Genomic DNA, 23,742 nt, shown 5'->3' with positions numbered 1-23,742 from the left:
CTCAGAACAGAATTGTGCAAGTTAATTTTGAGAGAGATTAAAAGGATAAATGAAGTTCTGTTTGTAAAATAGAATTGTCATAGGTATACTGATTGATCAGCATGTTGGAGATGCTAGATACTGTTTTTTCTTCTTTTAAATATTAGTTAACAGGCCCTGGGTTGCTTCTGCTTTGATTTGTATCGCATGTGGTATAGCTCCTTAAATAAGACTTTTCTTTTGTAAGTAGCATTGCCTTTGGATTTTGTAATTTGTTTAAGTATTCATTGGGCTTTCTCTGTATTTTGGTAGGATTTTTTTTTTTTATTTAGAGCATATAAGCTCAGTGTACCTCCATTATTGAGCAGCATTGCTGGTCATTGAATCATTGCATTACAGAAATAACTTTCTGTTGACATTTTAAGAAAATTGCTCTTGAAATGTTGCTTGTGCCTTTTAATAGTAGCATCAATGTTTCTATGAAAAAAATACGCTTCTCTGCAGTTGCTTTCTGTCTCTCCTCTTCTCTGAACCTTCCTCAAGCTTTCTTTCCTCACCAAGACCAGACCACCTTTGCCTTTCTCTCAGCTGGTTCAGGAAACAAAAAAAAAAAAAAAAAAAAAAAAAATCAAACCCTGTTAATGCACCTCCCTTTGCAGGCAGCACAACGTCAAGTTAACCCCACAGCATGCATTTCCTCCCTTTCGTAGGCTACCCAACCTATTATTTGCTGGAATGCAAACTTCAGATTTTTTTATCGTTTTCATATGTCTGTTCAGTTTAATCCTTTTGTATGGTTTTTACTGTGTTTTCATCAATTTTTCTTTTCTTTTCTCTCTCTATTTGATCAGTGTATCTGATTGTACCCATGTCACCAAGATCACCTCACTCTCCAAGATCACCAAGATCTCCTTACTCACCACAGTCCTCTCACCTGTATAACTTTACTGTACCTGAAATATTCATATAGCTCTCCCTTGTTGTGTTTGTGTAATTTTACTCCTTTATTCACTTCCTTTTTTAGCTTTTTATCCTGCTGTGTATTTAGATTTACTATTTTTTAGTATCCTCATTAGGATCCATTTCTGTTCCTCACTTTTTAAATATTCCATTCTTGTGCTCTATGATTAAATTGGAGACATATATATTAGTAACATTGCATTTCTGGTATTGTGTATTTTCATATAAAACTATTTTTTAAAATGTGGTCCTGTTTTAGAAATAATGCCTACTGACAAAAAAGTGGCTGTCCTATGTTATGATCTACTTCTGTCTTTAAAATTTATTTATTAAGCTTCCAAATCTAAATAAATAAAAACTTGGAAAGAAAGATATACACAATATGACTGCAAGAGATTGTACTGGATATAAAGGGACAACCACCCTTGTCCACATTTGGTTTATTGCATGCTCATAAGACAGTCTGCTATAGTTCAAAAATGTTAACATGGCTGCAAAAACAATTGCTGAAATTTTTACAAAATAGTCCAAAGTACTGGCTTCATTGTCCTATTTGCTGGCAGTACTCATTTTTCATTCCATCTATTTAGGCCAAAGTAAAGAAATCCATCAGAACTGCATTTGTTCTTGTACACCTGCACCTCCTCATATGTTTCATACTTTATGTAACACATGAATCATTTGACATTTGCTTATTTGTCGCTCCACGCTTCATCCCAGTCAGTCCAAATGTGCTGTCTTCCTTAGGTTATCCCAACATTCAAGTGGAACTGGAAACTCCCACTGGGTTGCGTTTTGTGCCTCCCACCCCTTTCCACCAGGACGATTTCTTTAGCGACACCTCTAGCCTAGAGTCACCCCTTAGAACTCCCAGTAGACTGAGTGACGTGTTAGTGACCTCCCAGGGACACGTAGATGGTACAGCAGCAGCACCGCCAGTGGTGACTGAAGAAGACACTTCACTGGACGACAGCAAGCTTGATTTCTCAGTGCCTAGAGAAGGAACACCTAAAGATATTTCCATAGGCGAGAGCCAGTTGGAGGAAGTGGACCTTAAGGATTTTCCACGGTATCTTGGTAGTTATGGCGGGATATCAAAAGATGCTAAACAAAGGCAGAGTGAAGAGACTAGTAAAACAGGAGTAAGGACTGAACAGCCTGAGAGAGAAAAGTCTGGTACTGATGAGGAGATGACGGAAGAAAAGCTTAAATCTCTGTTTGAGGACATTCATCTGGAAGAAGGAGCTGAGTCTGAGGAGATGACGGAAGAAAGAGTATGGTCAATTCTTAAAGGTGTTCAACAAGCAGAACAGGAAATGTCTTCAATTACAGGTTGGCAGCCTGACTCGTCTAGTGTCACCGAGCCACCGACGTCAGGACGGAGAATAGGTGGTAGCCTGCTAGATCGCTTGGATGATAGGTGAGCACCTTTGTATAACGGTGTCTGTGTGTGCGTGTGAGCAAGCCTCTTCACTCTGCTTTTACCTCCAAGAGCAGTGCTGAGGCTGCTGTTCTGCTGTTCTATAAGAATATGTTTTTGTACACACACACACGCACACAAATATATTTAAAAGAAAAAGTAATAGTTGACTTGATTTGGCCTCAGGCATACTTGTCTTTAGAAGTGTATATTTATCGTGTTTCATTCTTAATATAGGTATTTCAGAAGTAGTTTACATTATGTCTGGCGCATAATATTTTTGTGTTCTTTACCTCTTGTGTTTCTGTTTTTAATCAAAGTGATGCGTATATGTAACTGGAATTGAAAACTATGAAACGTACATTATCTGAAATGAGGATATTACATTACTCTTATTTCTCAAGTACCTTTTTAGCAGTCATCCTTTTCATTGCATCTCTCTGCCTTCTCTCAGATAGTTCTTACTTTTTGCATAAGCAAATTTTTAAATTGTCACTCTTTTTATAACACTTACTTTGAGCATGTTATATCATGCTGATTTACTAGATTTTAAAAGAGATTACTTACAAGGCATAAGAAGGTAAGGAGGTGATACCAAATCCGTTTAGTCCCATATGTTGTGTCCCAGCAGTGACTGCAGAGGATGCTCAGGGAAGGAGGAGAGTGGACATATATGCCGATTTCCTCCGGTACTCTCCCAAATGCCACTTGCTTTCAGCATAACAACCTCTTGCGATGGATGCTTTCTACGTATTTATCCTCAATGTATTTCTGTTGCATAAGCTTTTCCAGCCTCCACCTCCCCTTGGATCTATTTAAGCTTTCAACATTCACCACATATGTTGCCATGTTCAGCCTTACTGGTACCCACTGGGTGAAGAGCTCCTGCCTGCCTTTGTTTTGAATGTGGCTCCCATGATTACTAGTTGAAGGCGCCAGGTCTGCGTGAACTGTAAATCAGCAGAGGATGACTATCTGCAGAGTGATTATTTGTCTGTCAGCAGTTTACAACCCTTGCAACTTTGACTCAGGGTGCTTTGTGGTTCCAGGTAGCATTAGATAACTCTGTTGTTGAATCCAGTGGGAATTTGGCATTGATTTCAGCAAACTGATTGTCTTTCAGGACTGTAAAGCACTTGATCTACTACTGATGCGACTTCTGTTGTTAAGCAAGCACTGTTATCCTGCATTTTATATTGTGGTAAATTAGTAAAATAGATCACTTCTAGAAATAGATCTACTTCCTTAAGTAGATAACATATCTGTTTCTGACTACGTTAATTTACTATCTTTTATAAGAGTTTTGCCAGCAAATAGCTATAGTATTTTCACATTTACAGTTGCAGTGTATCCCTGAAAGCAAGCAAAAATGCAAGAGAGAAGAAAACCGTGCATCAGAAGTGCAGGTTAAACCTGTCCATACGTAATCTGAGGCAAAACTTTAGTCAGCTTTCTCTCTTGTAGTAACCTTCCTTGCCTTTGGCTGTGGTATTATTGAAACTTTGCACTAAGGATTTATTTTCAGATACCAATATTTTTAAAAAGGCATGACTTATCTGGAGTACAGATATTGGGGGGAAAACTACAATCTGTTTGGTCATTACTGGTAATTGCATGGTAACAGATACTTTCATCACCTCCTTGATTAGAGAGCAGGTTAGTAAATTAGTGCCTTGGGGGCTTTATCTCATGATTATACAAGGGAAATGGTAGGTTTTCTGTGGTTTTCTTTCTCTTTTTCTTTCCCTGCCCCCCAAGTGGAAGGGGATTAACATTTGGCCTTGTTTCCGATGTTGGCCATACTCTTGTTGCTTCTGAAAAGATACCATGATGCAGAACACAAGGCTATTAAATAGATTTATGTTTGCAAACTGAATTTAAAATTTTACTTTTTTCCTGTCTGGAACACATGCTAAGAATGAAGGCTTGGTAAGAGGCTCAGTACTTAGCCCTTCTGAGTGTGATTTAAGCACTGAATGGCTGTCTATTCTTTTTTCTTTTTTTTTCTTCTCCTTGTAGTTCGGACCAATGTAGGGATTCTGTTACCTCATATGTCAAAGGAGAAGCAGGGAAGCCAGAAACAAATGGAAGCCTATCTGAATCCACATCAGAGACAAAAACTAAATCCTACATCCAGGAATCTTTAAATGATGTGGGAAAACAGAGTGACAAAGAAGCCCTGAAAACAAAGCCCCACATTTCAGCTGGTACTGATGAGCAAATGTTATCATCAACAGCATATCAGAAATCTTTGGAAGAGACTAGCAAGCCAACAACAGAAGGCATCAAAACATCTGTGCCTGTCAGTGTGAAGAAGATGAGCTGGAGCACTTCTGAGGATGGCAAGCCAAGAACAAGCATCCAAGAGGAGGAGGGAGCAGTAATGTCTGAACAGAAGGTACATTATGTCCTGTAATAATTAACTCTGTGAGGAAGTCCCTATTGCTTGACATAATTTTTTGAAAGACTTGTAATGTTGTTTATGACAGGGTTGGGGTTATTTTAACCTTCTTTATGCCCTTTCTTTTTATTGCTAAATTAAGAGATGTGGAAGTTAGTGGAAATTTATATTTTGCAGTGTGAATAGAACCAGGTGGAGCCTGGGCAGGCAGAGGAGCCAAGCAGGGCTGCACAACCCTCTGCCTGACTGGCCCTGAGCCCTGGAAGAGTTCAGAGCAGCTTCTGGGACTGCTATCCCGCACCGCTGGGAACAGGCCCCTTTCCTGCCCTGACACACCACCTGTGCAACAGTGCCAAACAGCTCAGCTGCCTCCATCTGTTTCCACATCCAAGGTGATGCTACTGGTTTCCACTCTTCTTGTGACATTGAAGTGAGGAGAGAGGTATAGGGACTTTTTGGCCTCTATCTTGCTCCTTGTCCCCAGCACCCCCTGCGTTTTTTTACTCTGTTAATTTGCAGGAAAGTAATTTTTGAGTAATATTTAATCTCCCCCTTATGTTTCTTGTTTCATGGCTTCATTCACCCTGACTCCAAAGTGCACCCAGCCAACAGGAATCAAAAAATTTCCAAATGTGTAAAGCATTTTTCCAGATAGTGGTTCTTCTTAAAAGACTGTGGAGAGGCTCCACTTCGGTTCTGCCTTGCCCAGCTTCCGCATCCTTAACTGCAGAACCTCCGTTTTAAGTTGTTTTCTGATGATGATGTTTTTAATAGCTTTCTCAGTTGCTTATATTTATTTCCCAGATGCTTAAAAGTAAAGTTGATTTAAAGAATGGCTTATAGCCCAATAGCTGTGTGCACCTCACAACCCAGCAGTGGGAGGGCTGCCATGGAATAGACCACAGGGCCGGCAGGGAACCATGCTGAAAAGGGCAACTGCGGAGTTTCTTGTACATTCCTGTCTCTGCTGAGATTGTCTTTTCCTGGGTGTAATACAGGAGGACGTTATAACTTCTGGAAGCGAGGTATTTCAGTAGAATTGCTTCTACATTATATTGCTTTTTTTTATTATTTTATTGTAGCACAATAAAAATGTTGGCTGTGGTGGGCTGCAACAAATCATTCAGGTTTAAATTAGTTCATTTTCAACTGCTCTTTTGATTATACACCTAAGAGTTCTTTTATTAGATGGTAACATATTCAGTCTCAGTAGTTATGCAGCATATGATTGTTATTATCTTGTTATTAGATCGTGACACAGTTGAAGCAGTGAAGATCTTTCCTAATATTCACTAATTACTGGAATACTTAAAAAATGTAAGAGCCTTCTGCAAAGGCAGTTAAAGGCAGATGGAAGAATTCCTTCAGTGTCCGTAGGCTATGGGGCAGACCCTGGGCTGATGTTATTATGCTACATTGTTTAAACACAGGGGTAAGCGTAGATGCACACTGTAACATGCTGAGGGTGTGCAACCTCTGGCTTCCCACGAGTGAGAAGATAAGTTGTCCTCCACTTTTGTCTGCTCTTGTCTTTTGGATATCCCATCTGGATTGGAAGGAATAAGTGCAGGCTTTTCTTATGTGTGCTTTTTGCACTACTTTTGCTTTATTGGTAAAGAGTGATAAACTTCTCTTCTAAATAACAAGTCTTTTTATAGACATGATGTTTAAGTAAACTGGTATCAGAAAATAATGTCATTTCTAAATCTGGGTCTCTCACAAAGCCTGAATTGGGTAACAAACCAGTGTTTGTTAGGATGGCAACAGGAATTGCTTCTAATGTCTTGTTGATATTTCTTCGAGAATGTCTTCTAATCTAATTTGAAGTCAATATTTTAATTACTAGCACAGTCCAGTTCAGGGTGAGACATGTCATATGCTGTCATGAAAACAGAAAGAGAATTTCAGCTGCCATCTTTCTGCCAGGAATTCTTCAGAAATGCTCCATAAAGAGAAAAGTATCGAAGAAACAGATTTATTTCTGTGGAAAGAAAGGGGGGGGGGGGAATAAAATTACTTCCCAAAGTAAGATTTTTATTGTTCTGTGACCCATTGGGAAAAAGCTAAGAAGCAATAGCAATCCACCTGCAGGGTGAGGCTTGCATCAGTGCCTTCGCACACAGTTTGCAACAAGAGATAAACTCAGATGATTGATACTGGGTTGCTGCCTGGTGACAGGGATGAAACAAATCGTTGGCCTCATCCCAAGTCCACGTAAATGCCTAAAAGTTTACAAAAGCAGTGCAGTGAAAGTGTAGGCCATATAATGTTCTACGAATGCACAAACATCAGATTCCAGTGATCTTTTAAAATGAGAGGAGCACAGCAGAGTTGCTCTATAATGCCAAAGAGAATGATGTCCACCCCGTGGCTGAGGTGACTGTCAGTGTCAGAATTCCATCACAAATAAACCACTTGAATCTGTTTATTAAAAATAACTCTTCCTCTAATGCCTTTATGCCCTCTGGGAATCTTCCGCTTCTTGTTACTTCTTCGAGATAGGGCTGAATTGTAATTTTTTGTATATACATTTGGCTAGTGTCAGAGGACAGCAGGAGACTCTACATGCAGATGAATACTGTCATCCTGCCCTAACCCTTTTTGCTATACAGTCCTTTTTCTCCACCCACCTCTGCCTACTCTTGTTTTACACATCATTTCTGAGAAACGCTTTTTGTTTGGGATGTCTTGGGCCAAACTCAAACAGAGAAACAGAAATGCGGTCAGCCCTATCCACTATTCATGACTTTAAAATCAGCTTGGGGCTGTCATTGAGTAATTACAGAGAAAAATTTCAAATTTCTCTATTCAGAAAAGGGTTGATTCAGGCAAACGTCATGTGTGAAGGGCCTCTGCCCTGTGTCCATCACACACATAGGTATGAAGCCCTCCACCAGACATGTGCGTACAAGGCAGCTCAGCCCCAAAGCTGAGATGCTCCTTGGATTTTGGAGAGGAAAACTCTGGGGCTGTCAGAGGGTGCCAGGATGGAGTAGATGCCTGCATGAGACACTGGTACCTCCTGGCATTGAGCTGAGACCAGCATCAGGCTGTTCCACCTCACTCTGAGCTGAAGTCTACCAGTTCCCTTCTTATAAAATGTAGAGTGATTGTACTTGACACTACAGTTTTGCTGCCTGAAAGCAGATAAATACTGAGCGGGAAAGCCATATACATGGAGAAGTTTTTCAAAATGCTTATTTGTAATCTTTGTGGAAGGGCACCACTGAACCTTTCTGTTTAAATGTCCTCTTTCTTTATGAGGGAATTCACTTCCCCTATCTTGCGAAACCATGCAACTTGTTTGAAACATTAATTTTTGAGGAGGAAAAAGCAAGGAGTTACGACAAGGATTTTTGGTACACAAAAATTTTAGCAACTACATAAGATTTAGAAATTCCACAGGTCAGATGCATTCCATATACCATTTTCTAAGACTTAAGAGCTGCTGAGATATTCCATACCTGGTACACTTACCAAGCTACAGCATGCCAAGGAGCAAAATGGCCTCCTCCCACCTTATCCTTTAAGCACAAAACTGTGAGTCATTGGGTACATAGTAAAGAAAGGAAAACCACTGTCCATGATAACCTCTCTTTTCTTCTCCTAGTCCTGATCAGCATGTTCTGTTTTGCAAATGTGCTGTTCACATGTACTAAAACTGCATTTATTAGGAATTTAGTGACAGTGACAGTGAGATTGAGAGCGATTCAAGCGCAGATGAAGAGCAGAGAGTTATTACAAGAGTTTATCGGCGGCGGTTGATTCTGAAGGTATTTTGTAACTTGCATTCCTGAGACGATGTTGGCATGGATGTGGACTTGGACTGCTGTGTCAGAATGTCAGTTTTGGCATACTGGAGTCTGTCTGGTAGTGCGCTTTCCATTGCCAGTATGTATTTATAACCAAGTGCTAGGTGGCCTTTCCTTGCTTAACCCAGAGGTTTCTGGTTGTCCTCTCCTGGAAAACAACTGTGCTGCATGGCATGGTGTGTTCTTCATTTCCAGTGTTTTGCATGGCATCTTAAAGACTACAGCTAGATGCAGTGTGTTGGTCTGATGTAGAGCAAAATGAATTGCAGACAGATATGAGTGATATTTTTTTCTTTTTTTGTATTTCCTTAAAAAATCATAAATTCCAAGTCAAAAAATTGCAGGAATGTATGTGAATGGGATATAGGAGAGTGAGCCTTGCACTCCGGTTGAAACTTGTGGTCATAAGTGCTTAATGTGTTCTGGAAAACCTCCTCAAAACAGCAGGTGATCCTGATTTAGAACCTACCAAAGTTAATAAGAGTCTTTGCATTGCCTTCAGTAGGCTTTATTTAGTATATCTATTTACAGATGGCCTTTATTTACAGCACTATAGACTTTATATACTGATAATAATGGGATAGTCATATAAATAACTATTTGCCCTCATACTTTTTCTGGTGTGGTCATGTAGTATGGCATTATTTGCTTGCAGCATATGGCATAAGAAAATAATTCTGCATTGGAAAACATTATGTTAATCCCTCAGTAACTTAAAGGGTTTATTAGATTCTTATTAGAAAATCATGTAGCTGAGCCATGAAGGAGAGAGCCAGCCACCATAGTGCTATTACAGCAGTAGCTGAGTTTGCCTACGATATGATTGTTACTTTAGGAATGTTCGTGACACTCTGATTGCACGTGTCTATATTGCTGTTATTTGCATGCTTTGTGCTGGAGAGTGTGCATACAGGCACTGCACCTTTTGTACGATGGGGCTGGCAGAAAGGCTGCTCTGCACAGCTGCTGATCTGTCCAAGATACAGACACTTCTGGAAAAGGCAGGATGATGTTCCTGACTGTCTTCACCCTGAATTTCTTCAGTATACCAGTCATGTTTCTATTCATGACAAGGCAAGAATTGCAAAAATGAGCTCGGTAGTAGTGAATATTTTGTCCAATACCTCATCTTTACAGGCAGAACCTGCTGCCTTCCATGAAAGGCCCTGAGCAGGTTGGGGTGTAACCCTTAATCAGTAATTCTCTCTGCTGATAAGACATGACTTGCCAGAAATGGGAATGTGGTTTGTTTTCAAATGGGGCAGGCAGCCTGTGGGCGATTACAGACCCTCGAATGCAGTGAGAGCCCTTCCGGTAAGACATAAAGTATCTGTGTGCTGAAAGTTTTAAAGGCTGCATAGTTGGCCTGTGGCTGACGTCCCCCACCCAATTTATGTCTGAATTATTTTCGAGTCCACTGGTTTGCAGTCAGGAAATGTCAGAGTAGAAAAGAGAAAGTATGTAAAATGCAGCCTTTGCTTGCTTCCCAAGTACGTCCACTGTGTTTAGAGAAAGGCATAGAAAATTGTTTTTAAACATGGTGCTATAATTTGGGGTTGAACTTTTAACAGAGCAACTTTAAAGCAGCCTTATATAGTGTTGCAATCCACAGGTAGCGCAGATGCAGTCGGGAGGGTGTGCGCGGTGAGCGGAGGCGGCTGAACCTGCTCTGTTGGAAACGTGTCTGATCTGAACTAGAATAGAGCTGTACCTGCCTCTTGATTAGAAAATACATGTGATACTTCTGTCATTTTCTGATGATTTATAGCTTCTTCTCTATCCCCCACTCCTCATCGCAAGACAAGCTTAAAACAGAACAAGAGAAATGTTTGAAGCAGCAATCATCAGGCCTTTCAGAGAAAGAGTCTGATAGTGGAAAAAAACTTTTCAATAAGTATACTTTGATCATGTAAAGGTCATGAAATGGTGGTATGAAACGGAAGACTCGAGCTTTAACGTTGATAGGGATCTGGACTCCAATTTCTGCACATTCCTGGGAGCAGAGGTTCGGTTTGGGTGAACTGAAGTCACGATGAGAGCATGCACAAGCTGAGAAACAGCTCCTCATTCGGGGAAGAGGCCTCAGGATATAGTGCTCAGAGGCACAGAGCAGCGCACTCAGCCTGCAGAGTAAAAATAATTGTGTGTTCCTGCCGCAGGGCCTGAGCAGCGGTGGGGAGCAGCAGGCTCTGCCTGCCAGCGCCGGAGGGCACGGTGAGCGGGTGCTGCGCCCGACCCACAGCCCCACTGCCCCTGCTCTGAGGCTGCGCTGAGCGGGGCTGGCACTGCTTGCACGGAGCAGTAGAGAGAGGGGAATTGGGCTCTCCTTCTACTCCTGTGTTTTCTGACACTCCTGGCTAGCTGAATAGTTAAAGCGTGATGCAGAGTAGGAGGCAGCGACATTTTTGCTCTGGTTCTTCCATCCTGCAGGCATCAAGCCTGGCAGACACTGACCACGAAATGGCCCAGTGCTTTTCTGCAGTCACGCCTGGGCCGTGAGAGTGCTTATCGTGGCTACTTAGGAGCCAGCCCCAGAAATCTTTGTTGTGTTTGCATTCTCTGGAATAAAAAGGTTTGAACACCTGAAAAACCTGGGTTCAGGCTTCATAAACGGATGGCAGTGCTGTGCCCGTGCCGTCAGCCCACCCTGCGGCTCATGTCCACAGCAGCAGCGGTGAGGGGACGAGGGCGTGCTGGTTTGTGGAGTCTGCTGGGCACAGCTGTGCACGGGAGCTGCCTTGTTTTACCATAGCATATACTCATTACTGCCTGCATGTTGCATTCAAAGCAGCAGAGGTGCTCATGTAGCCTGCAGGGGTAAAGTCTGGTAACACCAAAACCTTGAGGATAAATTGAGTCCTGTGGAAAAAAAGGCATTCCTGTGTGCCTCCACAGCTGCTCTCAGGGCTGAATTGCTTCATTACCTTTGTTCATCTTTCCCAGCTTGTTTTTCCCTTCAGTGCCATTCTGCATTATTGCTAACACTGTTATTTCCTAAGTTTATTCACTAAGTTTAACTGCCACCTTAGTTCTCTGTCCTGGCCCAAATATGGAGAAAGGCTTTTCTCTCCCCTGGAGGTATTTTCCCAGCAGTCCGAGAGCTGAGTCCTGTCGAGTGTTCAGCACTCTCAAGCACATTCCCATGGGATTTAGCACTTCAGAGGGCTGAGCCCATAAAACCAGACAAGCAAGGACCGATGCCCATTTCCGCATGTAACAGGATCGTTTTCTAACCTCAAGGTAGTGCAGATGTTTTTGGTTTTGCTTCCTTTCCCCTCTTCTGTTCACATGGTGGATTGATGGGACTCGGCATTGCAAAAGAAATGGGGTTTTATGGTAGCACAGGAATGCGAGCAATTAGCACACAAGGGAAAAATAAGAGTGCTGCCACAATGTGCACATTCAGAGCCTGATCCAAAGCTCCTTTTATTCAGTCATGACAGAAATCAGTGTCTAATTTTTCATGCTTTTTTAGAGGTTGTTAAATCTTTCATGGGTACAAATTTTTGGCAAAAACTGTTTAGCAAGATTCTTGCCAAAAGGTTTATGGTAGAATTTTGTAATGGAAAATAAAATAGATTTCTAAGCAGGGGTTATTCAGATCTGATGTAATTTTGTATCTTGTGCTTTTGTTGTTTCTTGCCAATTTTTATTAAAGATTTATTTGTCTTTTTCCATGCATATTGCCCATGAAACCCTCCATTACTGACTGCGGAGAGTTTGGTTCAGCCTGCACTGGAGGAGTGGCATGGGAGCCAGAGCAGCAGTCAGTCAAAACCAGAACCAGGGGCTTTCATGATGTTATTATTCAGAGGAAACTTATTTATGGAAAGTGAAAATGTGGCCATCCTGTAGGTGAGAATTAAAGTCCTGTGCCCCACGTAAGATACATGGGAAGCGTTTCCATTTGGGAAGCGTTTCCATTTGAGTATTCAGCCGGGTGCAGCCTCTGGGCTGTAGTTCCTGCAAGGCTGGGAGAGCTGCAGAATTGCTTTGCTCTGTAAGTGCCCTCACCCCATCTCGCCCAGGAAGGCTGGCAAGGTCGGAGCTGCCGGCCTCCGCAAGGTAACGCAGAGATAAATGAAACACAGGTACAAGTCTGTTCACCATGCTGTCCTCCGTACAGCAGGCAGCAGTCCTGTGCCCCAGCTCCCAGGACTGGACTATACTCTGCCCTGTTTGCAGCACCATTTCCTTTCAGGTCTGCTTGGCTTGCCTGTTGGTTTGTGGGGGGCTTTTCCCCCCTCTATGGCATTAGCAGTACATCTGCAAACAAGCAAGTACAGACTCAGCACAGGTGCAGGCGGAGAGTCGTGGCATCTGATTAACAAGGTCTGAGCAGGCAGAACTCACTAATGAAAATGACCTTACTGAAAGATGTTTGTTTCAACTGCCACTGCCGCAGAGGCTTGAGACCCCAAGGAGACTGAGGCACAGCTGCTGTTTATGCATTGCAAGAATGTGATCTTGAGACTGAAAGGATTATGTCTTGACAGTGGCTTAGGTCAGTAAGGGGAGAGGTCTGAGCACTCTGTACAGCTCCTGTTCCCATCACAGCATTGCCTCTGGTCTTTGGTGAAATTAAATATTTAGGATCTCTCCATCTTGCTTATTTCCGCCTGCTTTTAAATTCCTTTTTATCCATCTGGGTAAGAGACATCCAGCTGCACCTTTTTTCTCCGCTGTTACAACAACACTAGATGTATAGGAGGAATAAAAGGGACTATTATCCCTCTAGTAACAAAACAAACATGAAAGAAAACCAGTGCTCCAACAAATCTGCAGTGCACTTTGGCACAATGCTGCAGCACTGTCTGTATAACTCCATTTATCTGGAGGTCCCTGGGAACACCCATAATCTGCAAATAACTGTTAAGAAAATCACTGGAGCTGGCGGAAGACTTTGAGGAAGCTGCTTTTTGCTTCTGCTGCCCTGGAGAGCAGCAGAGAGAGGATACCAGCCGGTTTTGGCAGAACTACACTCCAGCAAGCAGGGTGACATTAAAGCACTTCGCTTTGCAAAGCTTCCTGGCACGTTCTGGGGCTTGCAGACTGCAACCTTTGTATGGTTTAGTCCCAGGGATATAACCAAGCTTCCAGTAATCGTGGTATTAAGTTTTCTCCCTGCCTTTCTAAAGCTCTTGGTATTGTGACAGTAATTTCAACCGGTCAAGGGTAAAATGAAGCCCTAAAAAGTATGATGCAGCAGAAAGAATTTTATTCTTTAGCTGTGACGCAGATGCACCAGCTTTGTGTTTAAAAACAGCTTTTGTTGACAGGATCATCTGATGTGCCATTCTAACCCAAAGCTGGTTTGAGATCTGACAAGTAAAGCTGCCAGTGAGTAAGGGTTGTTTTTCCTAGCAAACATCCGTCTTTATAACTGCACAGGATTAGAAATGTCAGTAAATCAGATCTACCTCCTGCCAATTGTGAGCCCTCCTGCAATTTGTTTAACTACCCACCAGCAAGAGAATTGTGAAAGCTGGATTTTATGCATGCTGACTGCTGAGTATTTACAGCATTTAACCTTATACTGTGCTTAAAGGAGCATGGAGCTAATTAAAAACCAAGATTCACCGTACCTTTAAATCTGCATTTTCTTCCAAGAGGCATCTTTCAGTGCATCAGGATATTTTTCATTTTAAAGCTGAAAACAGTAATTCTCACGAACTTGTTATATCGTAGTGGCAGTAAGGAGGCAAACGACCAATACGTGCCAAGCAGTATTGGTGTCCCAGGTAGTCTGGTGACCTTGCTACTGGCCGTGTTGTTTTATTTCTGGGTTTCATGGGTTTTACTGTTGTGGCATTGGAGATCATGTTTATGAGAGAGAACCTTTCCATATCTCTGTGCTCCATGGGGTGGGAGGGACCTCTGTGTGCCCACAGGTGGGAGGCCAGGAAAGAAACTGTGCAGCTAGCTCCCCATCTGCTCTGCTTCTGATTAAAGTGTTACGTCTCCAGAATCAGTCTTTCCCCCCATTTCATTGTGGCTAGGAAACCCCACAGGTTTCAGTTCCCAAAACCTTTACCCAGGCATCGCCCCCCTGCCACAGCAGCAGTCCCCGCGCAGTTCCAGTTTCTGCTGGCTTGCTCATGAGAAAGGAAGGAGCAGGCTGGTGTCACTGGGGCCCCGTTCACTTGGGGGGTGGGGGGTGGGGGCGGCCTCTTACTTCCCTCCTCCTGCACGTAGCCTGATGTCAGTGCTTAAGCAGGTATGTAATTTCTCCTTCCCACGACCCCTCAGCAGAGTCCTTCTGAGGGACGAATTGTATGGGGCCAGCTCAGGCTCCATCTTGAAGGCTTTAGCAACCGTTTGTTCTGCTGTGCTTCTTGTAGGGCTGCCACTGTTCCCAGGCCTGGGGACCTCAACCAGGTCTCTTCAGCCCCAGCTGCACCTCAGATGCAGTATCTCATCCTTATGTCCCTACACAGTGACATCCACCTGGCTGTGGAGCCTGCCCTTCTTTTGCTGATGCCTCCTGAAGCATCAAAGTTTAACAGGTTTTACAGTTTATATACAGCCTGTGAAAGCATGGGGGAAAAGACACGTAAAATACCCTAAACTGTTTAATTACTTAATTATCAGGCGGTGATTTCGATACGGCTTTCAATACGACATGAGCAAAAACTCTGCGCTTCTGAACAATGACCAATGCTGAGCAGGGGCTGGGTTAGCGGCAGGGCTGCGTTCTGCCCTTCAGCGTGCCCCTCTGGCTCCTGCCTGCTCAGTCCCTCCGAAGGGTGGCAAACGGAAAAGCTTGGCTACAGAAAAGACCACAAATGGCTTGTAAACAAAAAGAAAGGTTTATAGGGGGTAGAGCTTAAAATTAGCGTACAACCTAATGTTGTAAGGTACATATTGAAAAGCTGTGTGTGTTGGGAAAACGGTTTGAAAAAAAATAAACACAGCATCACTATATTTGTTTATTATAGAGCAGTGCCAGGAGCTTATGTAGACAACTGTGTAGCATATAGACCACAGCAAACAGGAATTATATTTGCTCTGTGCTTCTTAGTACAGTATGAAAGCTTGATGTTGAGCTGTAATAATCCCATTTCAAACATTATTTTGTTGTTAATATTGATACAAAATATTTTATACAATGTTTCTGTCTGCTTCCTCCCCCTAGTTGCCTTATTTTCCATAGTGGGTTGAGGGTGAGGGGAGGAGAACAGGTTTAAGGATTTTTTTTGTTTGTTTGTTTAAAGGGTTATTTGTTTACATGTGGAAATTCTTCATATGTAGGCCAGCTATGTTATGATTATATTTGTTTTATTGACATGAAATAAATAAGTTCAGACAATAGATATTTTTTAATCATCGGATGCAGTGCTTGCTTCAGCACCCAGCTTTGGAAACATGACTTGATGAGGTAAAATTGTCAAAGTTCTTCTGGAACACAATTTCATGACCGCCAGCTAGCCTTAGACTCTAAAGTAACGTCATTTATTTATAATTTAAGCAGTAATTCTTGTAACAGTATTAAGTCACTAGCATAGCATTTAGGAAACTGCTCTTGTATTTATTTATGCTGGTCCTATAAAATGTTGGTACTACAAGAAGCAATGTCTGGAGTGCTGCTGACCTCAATAAGTCATGCACCAGGCTGCTGAGGCTCCTCAGCGGGTCGGCAGGTGCTAACATGCCAGGGAAAGTGTCGTGTAAGATAACCTTTCTCCATTTTGTAAATGCTGAGAAGTCTTGTCTTTTGTGTGTGTGTTTAAGATCTTGTGTTTAGCAAGATATAGGCAGAGCTGTCTTTTAAATCCCAAATTTTCCCCACCATATTATTTTGGTGTCAGACCTTGTTTCTGTGTGTGCTGGGCGCTGAGAAGCTGTAAAAAGTTAATGGATGTCCGATGAGAGATTATATCATCATGAATTTGTGCCTCCATCTCATAGGACTCAGACTGACTGCAAGATGATTTGTTGCCCAGAGAGCTTCATGTCTTGAATTAGTTAATAACAGCAATGTGCTAGAAGCTCACTACAGGCTTTAAGGACACATTCTGTAGAATAAATGCACAGGTATTGGCATGCTAAATGAGCAAGGCTTTCATACTATTTGTGTGACATAAAGCAAACTGTTACATAAAGTTGAAGCTAGCATGTGCTTGTTGCTTGGATTGGTGTGGAAATATGTGTGGGTTTGGCAGAATATAGGCTATATTGCTAATCTTATAACACGTTCTTTAGGGTGAGGAAGCAAAAAACATTCCTGGTGAATCTGTAACAGAGGAACAGTTTACCGATGAAGAAGGCAACGTCATCACGAGAAAAGTAATCATGAATTATATCACTGCTCTGAGTCTTTGCATTCAAGTAACTTCTTTTAAAATACTTTCTCCCTTTAGAATCTAGGAAAAAAAAAATCGATACTTTTTATGTATTGCTTCCCACAGATCACCCGGAAGGTAGTAAGACGCGTTGTTATCCCCCATGAGAGGAAAGCTGGTGAAATGGTAATGGAACGGGGAGTACCAGGAAATAACAGTAGACGCAGAGGGTTGTGTTGACTGCTAGAAAGTGCTGCTAAAGGGCTGGAGGTCTGCATTTAACAAGAAGCCTTGGCAAAGTGTGGTGTTTGCTGTTATTGACAAGTTGTGCGTTTGGGTAACAGGGCAGGGGTCTCTCTGTGCTGTGCGCGGGCAGGGGGGCCTGGCTGAACCCTGTTGGCACAGAAGCACTGCGGTCTGTTTCTGTATAACCGGCAGCAGACTTAAACGGTAGCTTTGGGCCCTGTTTTGTGCCATCAAGATAAGCCAAGTCTGTGGTTTTAGTTAAGCCCTTGCAGAATTTGTGCCTTATGCCTGCAGGTATAGTGTGTTGCTTTTTCACCAGCCCAAAGGAATGGGCTGCAGTCTGGTCCCCACCAGCCGCTCGCTCACCTGTGTGATACCCCTGTGCTAGTGACTGAGAGCTTGCAGGATTCAGGGGAACATACCTGAGCAATGGTATCCTTTACAAGCAAGCACCAAGACAGGATTTTGTCCCCGGTGATTAAAATCAGACGCCCTTCTGCAGGGCTGAGCTGTGCCCAGCTTCAGCACCCCCAAAAAGAGAGGAGGGAGCGGGAAGGGCAGGCCCGTTTTGCCCCAGCACGCCCCAGCCCCTCTGGCAGGGGGCTCCAGGGGGACAGGCAGGACGTGCCTTGAGCTGTCCTCTGTCCCAAGGAGGCTTTGGGGGAACAGGCAGCACCTCTGAAGACAAATGGTTTCAGGGGAGCTCACGCCTTGTTCCCTAGTGCGTAGCCCTTGAGAGGTCTTTGATCCAGTAGAGTTGTCATTGGGGTTAATGGAATTTTTGTCTGAGTGAAAACAGATTCAGAAACAAACAAAGATATCAAATACTCTTTATCTGCTGGTAACAAAACAAACAAACAGAAAGTTAAAAAAGGGGACACACACAATGTAGAAATAGGACAGTTGAAACAAACGTATTTCCATCCCCTCTTTCATAGTCCTTTATCAGGGAAAAAATAAATCCCACCCAGCAAAAGAGAAACATTTTCAATTTGCTGCATCGGATTAGATTAGTTGGAAACTGCAAATAGTTACAAATACATCAATGCATATCACCCGAGGGGTAATTTGGCTGATAACCACACATAAACAGATGCCTTTCTCTGATGTGAATGAGGCTTGTGATTATTGGAGTATTTATTTTTAGATGATTATTGAGCTACTTTTAATAAGCAAAGATGCATTTTATTTTGTGGTTTGCTGTTTAAAGACACTGAAACCTGCACTGCTTGTCACTGTCATTGGTTTTACTTCTGCTCTGCTTCAGTGGTGGTTTTTGCTGGCTTTCTTCCTCCTCCCTTTATTCCATTACTAACCTGCTCACTTTAAAGCACAGACATTGTGAAACATCATGACAGCAGCCATGGCCTGTGCTGTTAGAAATGTCTGCCAATCCTGGCTGACCTGGGAGGCCGGCTAGGAGAGGTGATTTTCCTTGATGTTGATACTGAATCCTGCTACAGTTGGTGGCAGGGGTTCTGCCGAGGGCTGCCGGTCAGGCACTCCAGCCCAGCGGTCGTGCTGAAAGTGTAAACCAGTGGTTTCTACTTGAAGATGATATTTCAGGCCTGTGCTTTTGCAGCTCAGCAGAGTGGATAAGCAGATTGTGTCTATCTTTGAAATGAAGTGTTAATGTGATTTAACTGCTTTTACTTGTTCTGTTACAGCAAAATGTGGAGCCTGTGTTGGAAGCAGGTTTATGATTACGAGCACTGTCTGCAGACTACGTTAATGTTTATACTTCTCCTTTAAAGCAGGGAGAAGCTTACAAAGTTAAGACAAAGAAAGAAGTCAGACACGTGGAGAAGAAAAGTTACTCATGAAAGCTGAAAGCCGACCACTGAACGGTCAGTGTGATCAATTTTCTTCCATTACTAAAGCGTTTTTCCAGCACAGCACAGCGCAGCGCAGGGGCTAGGACCTGGACTGCACAATGGCTTGCTTCTGCTACCTTTACATTGCTTTTGAGCTGCAAAACTGAATAGATGGCCTTTGACCTTGCAAGCAGAAAATCACCCTGAGTTCACATATAGAAACTGAGATTTGCCTCTTGGAACATAAAGTGAAGCAATACTGAGGCATGTGTAAGATTTTAGGGAGTTTTACGAAGTCCAGTGTTAGTAATCCACAGCACTTTCTACTCCTAAAAGTCAGCTTAAACACAAATAATGCAGCAGCTGCACACAAGTAAATCTGCTGGGAGTGCAAGGCTTCTTCCACTGTTGGGTATGTGATCTGAGGGCAGTTATGCAAGTCAAAGTCCTTCTAAGAGACAGTGAAGTGTTTCAATATTTGCCAACAAATAATCCTTACCAACTGTTTCTTGTGAATTTTACTGATCCAGCCTTAACAATTGTAACAAAACAGCAGCTGACAGTATAAGGGCTTCCCAAACTAAAACCAAATGCATGGACTAAGACACTCTTGCAGGGGCTCTGTAACGGCGTGCTGGAGCACCGTGAAGCTGGAGGCTACACATGATCATATAGCTGTGGTCACACAGCAAATGTGCCTGTGAATGTGGGAGGAGCCGGTCTGTGTCTATCGATGCTGGTCAGTCAGTCATGGCTTCAAGTGCGTATGTTTAGCACATTCATGTCTTCTTTCTACTCAGAACTTCTTTTAGTTTTTCTGGGGTTTAGGAATTGGGCAAAGGAAGAGTTTATGAAGTGCAAGTCTACGTGTTATCCTTTTCATATACGTCATCTGGTATAAGTTGACTGCAGGACTTAAGATCGGGATAAACAGGACCTGGAAAACATACCGGATAGTGTTGTGGAGGTAAAGGACAGAAGCAGAGTCTCTCCTGAGTCTCTGGTCCTTTCCAACTGCTGCAATGTAAGGTAGCCCCTAAAGCCACCTGGCTGTACGGGCTGTCTGTGCGCGTGAGCAGTGCCGTTTGAGACCAGCAGCACTCAGTGTGGGATCTAGCTGAGGGCTTTATGGGATCAAGCCCTAAGGAGCGAGCTCTGCAAGGCAACTCGCGTGCTTTCAGCATGTGGTAAGCACCTACTGCCTCCACCTAGCGCAACCGCTGAATTCCTGCTTTTATTGAGAGCCCTCCCGTGTGTGCTAAGAGAATAATATGGCTTCACGTGGCTCGCTGCTCAACACACACATATTTAATGTTTTCAAAAGGAAGGTGATTCTTTTGACACACATTACTCCTTCATGGAGCTCAAGGATTCGGGAGGAAAGGAAGCCAAAGGGATGGTACTGCTTGTGTGAAATTGTGTCCCAGGTTGGTTCCTGTGCTTCTCCATTGTCAATCTGCAGGGGGAAACCAGTGGAAATTTGTGAATTCTAAGGCACTGAAGGCAAGATGGGGCATTGAACCCCATAAGCAGTGCAGATAAAGAGTCTGCCAGCATACAAGCATGACGCAACACACATTGGGGATAAGGGAGAAGCATTTCTTTTTAAAATAAAATGGCATTATTAAGGCAGTCCTTGCCTAATGTATGAAACACATTCTGACCTTCAGAAAGCCAGAGTCTGAGTTCCTCAGAACCAGATTTGCTTCCATGACTGCTGATGCATTTCTCCTGTGATTTCCAGTAGGCAACTCTTCCATGCTAGAGCCCCTGAGGAACTCGGAGAGTCTTCCTTAGATAATAAACATTTGCTCTGGGGGGTACTTTGTCCAATAAAATGAATGTCTGTGGTCCAAACTTTGATATGATGAGCATGACGAAATGTGCATTAAGTAATTGTGAGCCCAGTCAAGAGTCTATTGAGAACATTTTATTTGAATGTAAAATGGATGTATTTGCATAGACAAGGGATCTGATAGAAAACTAGTTTGTTTTTTGATCACAGAGGACAAAATAATCCTGTCTGGTAGGCAGAGGTGTTGCTTTTCCTTTGAATGTCTGAAAAAAATGACATTAGCTGGATTTTGCTGTAAAAATGTCTTTGTCACCATTACAAATAAACCCATGGTGAAATACAAGTTGAAAGGAAAAGCCAAGAACTTTTACATGCATTTCTGCAGCACAGCACTGTGTGAGCTGGTGTGACTGCTGCAATGTGAATAGATGGCTTTTAGCAGCAGGATAGATTTATGACAGCCATAGTTGTGGGCAAGGACAGATTGTTTTAGGCTAGAAGGAGAGCACAAGCACTCCTGGGGAACACGCGTGGACCTGTGACCTGATTAGTAAACAGGCATGTCCATGCCAGTCTGAATCCCACAGGCGCTGCTCAAGCCGCACTCCCAAACAGATTTCCCTGTGCCCAGGTACTGGGGAGTCACAGGTTTTCCAGCTCCTGTTTGCCAGTGTGTGTGCATGTATTTCTGCTTCCTGCCTCCTTGCTGCAAGATACTGCTGTGGTACAATCCACAAATTTGCTGTCCTTATGTGCATGGCCGCATGACTGGTTTTGGACAGGCGAGAGAGTAGGAGCGGGGCCTCCCGTCTCCTCAGTGCCACTCACGCGAGAGATGGATGGGGCTGCTCCTCTTCCTCACTTTGTCCTTTGCCAAGCCTCCTAAAGGCTGGACTCTGCATTTCTGGCTCTCCCAGTCACGTTCCCCAAGCAACTGGCAGAGGTGGGTGTGCGAGGAGTGCAGGTTTTCCACCACGGTGGGGATGTTTGCACACAAATTACCAAAATGTGCTGTTAAAAGCAGCAGCACTCTCATTCTGGAGATGATGCTATTTCTTTGGCTATAGAGAGTACCTATTCCTTGTCATCGCTGGATCTGACAAGCTGGTACTTTATGTGGGGTGATGAAATGCAGCGTGTTGCAAAGGTATTTGTAAATCCATTCATGAGCAACGTGGACATCTGCAGCTGCACTTTGCCTTCATGCCGGGAGCTCAACTAATGTCATTACCTACCTAGGAAGTGTGTGATTTGCCCTATTGCAGAATTCCATGATGCCAATCAGAACTTTTCTTTTTAGACAGGGAAAGGCACAAATGTGATTCTAATGAGATAATCTGAAATGATTTGTGCTATCTTTTCTTTCCATAGGATTGTGTGCTTTTACTGCCAGTATTCTAGAGGGACACTCATGGAAGAAAAATCAACAGGAATTAAACATTCACCTATAAAATTGTGTGTGTGTTTGCTGCTTCCACACATTAACCGCATGGTTTTTATGCAAAAACAAACAAACAAACAAACAAAAAAATACAAAAAAATTAATTTAGCATGAGCCAATTTACAGAGCATGGAAATTCACATTCATTCACAGGATTGAAGGGTGCGCAGTTACCAATGCAGCGTATATACAAGATGCCATGCTGTTAACAGCTTCTTTCAAGCAGTTTGATGTCATCTCAAAAGAAATTCCTGTGGCCAGAGGGAATGTACGAAGATGAAATGGTTAAACAATGGAAAGACACTAAAATTACTAAAATCCACAACAGCTCGCCTTATTTTTCTTGGACCCAAACTGTCAGGGTATAAAACACTATTTGTTTCTTTTTTAAACATCGATAGTTTTGCTGTAAATAAATAACACTGTATAAATTCTAACAAAATAGAATAAATGTTGATAAGGCACTGCCTTTTCGATCACAAACAGAATATTGCAAATGCATTGAGCAGGCTAGGTGTCTCAAATGGCTGCACCTACAGGGATATTCTGGGTGTATCTTCACAGATTCTTGTATATTAGCAATTATAATGTTTGTATATGCAAAAACGCTAGCTTGATTTTAAAAAAATCTTTAAAATCTGCTGCAAATTTAAATGATTCCCAAAATGAGGAATTCTGTAGTTCTGTGAAAAATTTTCTTCAGAGTACTAATATTTTGATGCATGTGTTTCACCTTATTTTGATTAAATCTTTTCCAGTTTTGCAAACACTATACCGCAACATGAAAAATAAGATTTTATCTGTAAACACAAAGCCCTTCATCTAATATTTGTTGCTGATGCCAATTTTTCAATGAAATGACCTAAAACCCATAACATATACAGTAGTTGCATTATGGGGAGGGGGGTGCTATCTGTTCTCGCTTTATAATGGGGGTAATGCTTGCAGCTTTAGAAGTGGGTTGGTGCTCTAAGGAGCACAAGTTTGGGATATTTTTAAATGAACTGAAGAGAAATTATTAGCTAATAGACTGGCAGCACGCTGTAAAATTATTACTGTATTGTGTACTGGCTATAAGATGTAGAATCTTTCAGTAAGCCAATCATCTGTAATCATCCTAGCAGTGTAATATTAGGTTGTTAAGGCTGCTGTGTTTTAAAGGGCATTTTTATTTGGGTTTTGGTGAAATACTTTAATTTGTTGATTATATTCATATGGAAACAACATTCATTGATAATAGCTCTAATTACATATGTATGAAAACAACAAACACTGGATGATCTAGTTGATTATTTAAGCATAAAATAAATTGTGTTAAAACTCTTGGATAACGTGTATTTGGCAGTGTTCTTGTACGCTATAGACATGCAGCTTCACAAGGCCAGCCATTAACCACCCCTGGCTTTTTGCTGCTTTTCCTCTTAGTTCCTTTTGTCAGATCCACCTCCTTGTCTTCCCAGTGTGACAGGCCGTCACTTGGCAGGCTGTCTCCAGGTGGGGGGAATGGGAGGAAAACACAGCAGCCAGCACATCCTCAGCAAAACTAAGGAAAGCCCACCTCCCTGGAATGTAAGAGACTCCACGGATGTGGG

The 23,742-nt window shown here is 42.6% G+C and overlaps 1 protein-coding gene across 7 annotated transcripts in view; it reads left to right on the top strand.

The window, feature by feature from the left end:
- ANK3 (ankyrin 3) overlaps positions 1-23,481 on the top strand; it is a 381,110-nt gene extending 357,629 nt beyond the window's left edge. For 3 of the 7 annotated variants that reach the window (XM_080402709.1, XM_080402714.1, XM_080402713.1), the window contains 4 exons: positions 1,687-2,359; positions 4,379-4,757; positions 18,855-18,947; positions 22,081-23,481. In XM_080402709.1, coding sequence (XP_080258835.1) covers positions 1,687-2,359; positions 4,379-4,757; positions 18,855-18,923 — 1,121 coding nt within the window. In that variant the 3' untranslated portion in view covers positions 18,924-18,947; positions 22,081-23,481. The other 4 variants (XM_080402708.1, XM_080402712.1, XM_080402710.1 and 1 more) reach the window with 3 other exon arrangements.
- The last annotated feature ends 261 nt before the right edge of the window (positions 23,482-23,742 follow it).

Source organism: Falco punctatus (assembly GCF_963210335.1).
Source record: "Falco punctatus genome assembly, chromosome: 9".
Lineage (NCBI taxonomy): Eukaryota > Metazoa > Chordata > Aves > Falconiformes > Falconidae > Falco > Falco punctatus.
The sequence above is the reverse complement of the archived record's forward strand: the minus strand, read 5'-3'. Positions and strand labels throughout refer to the sequence as shown.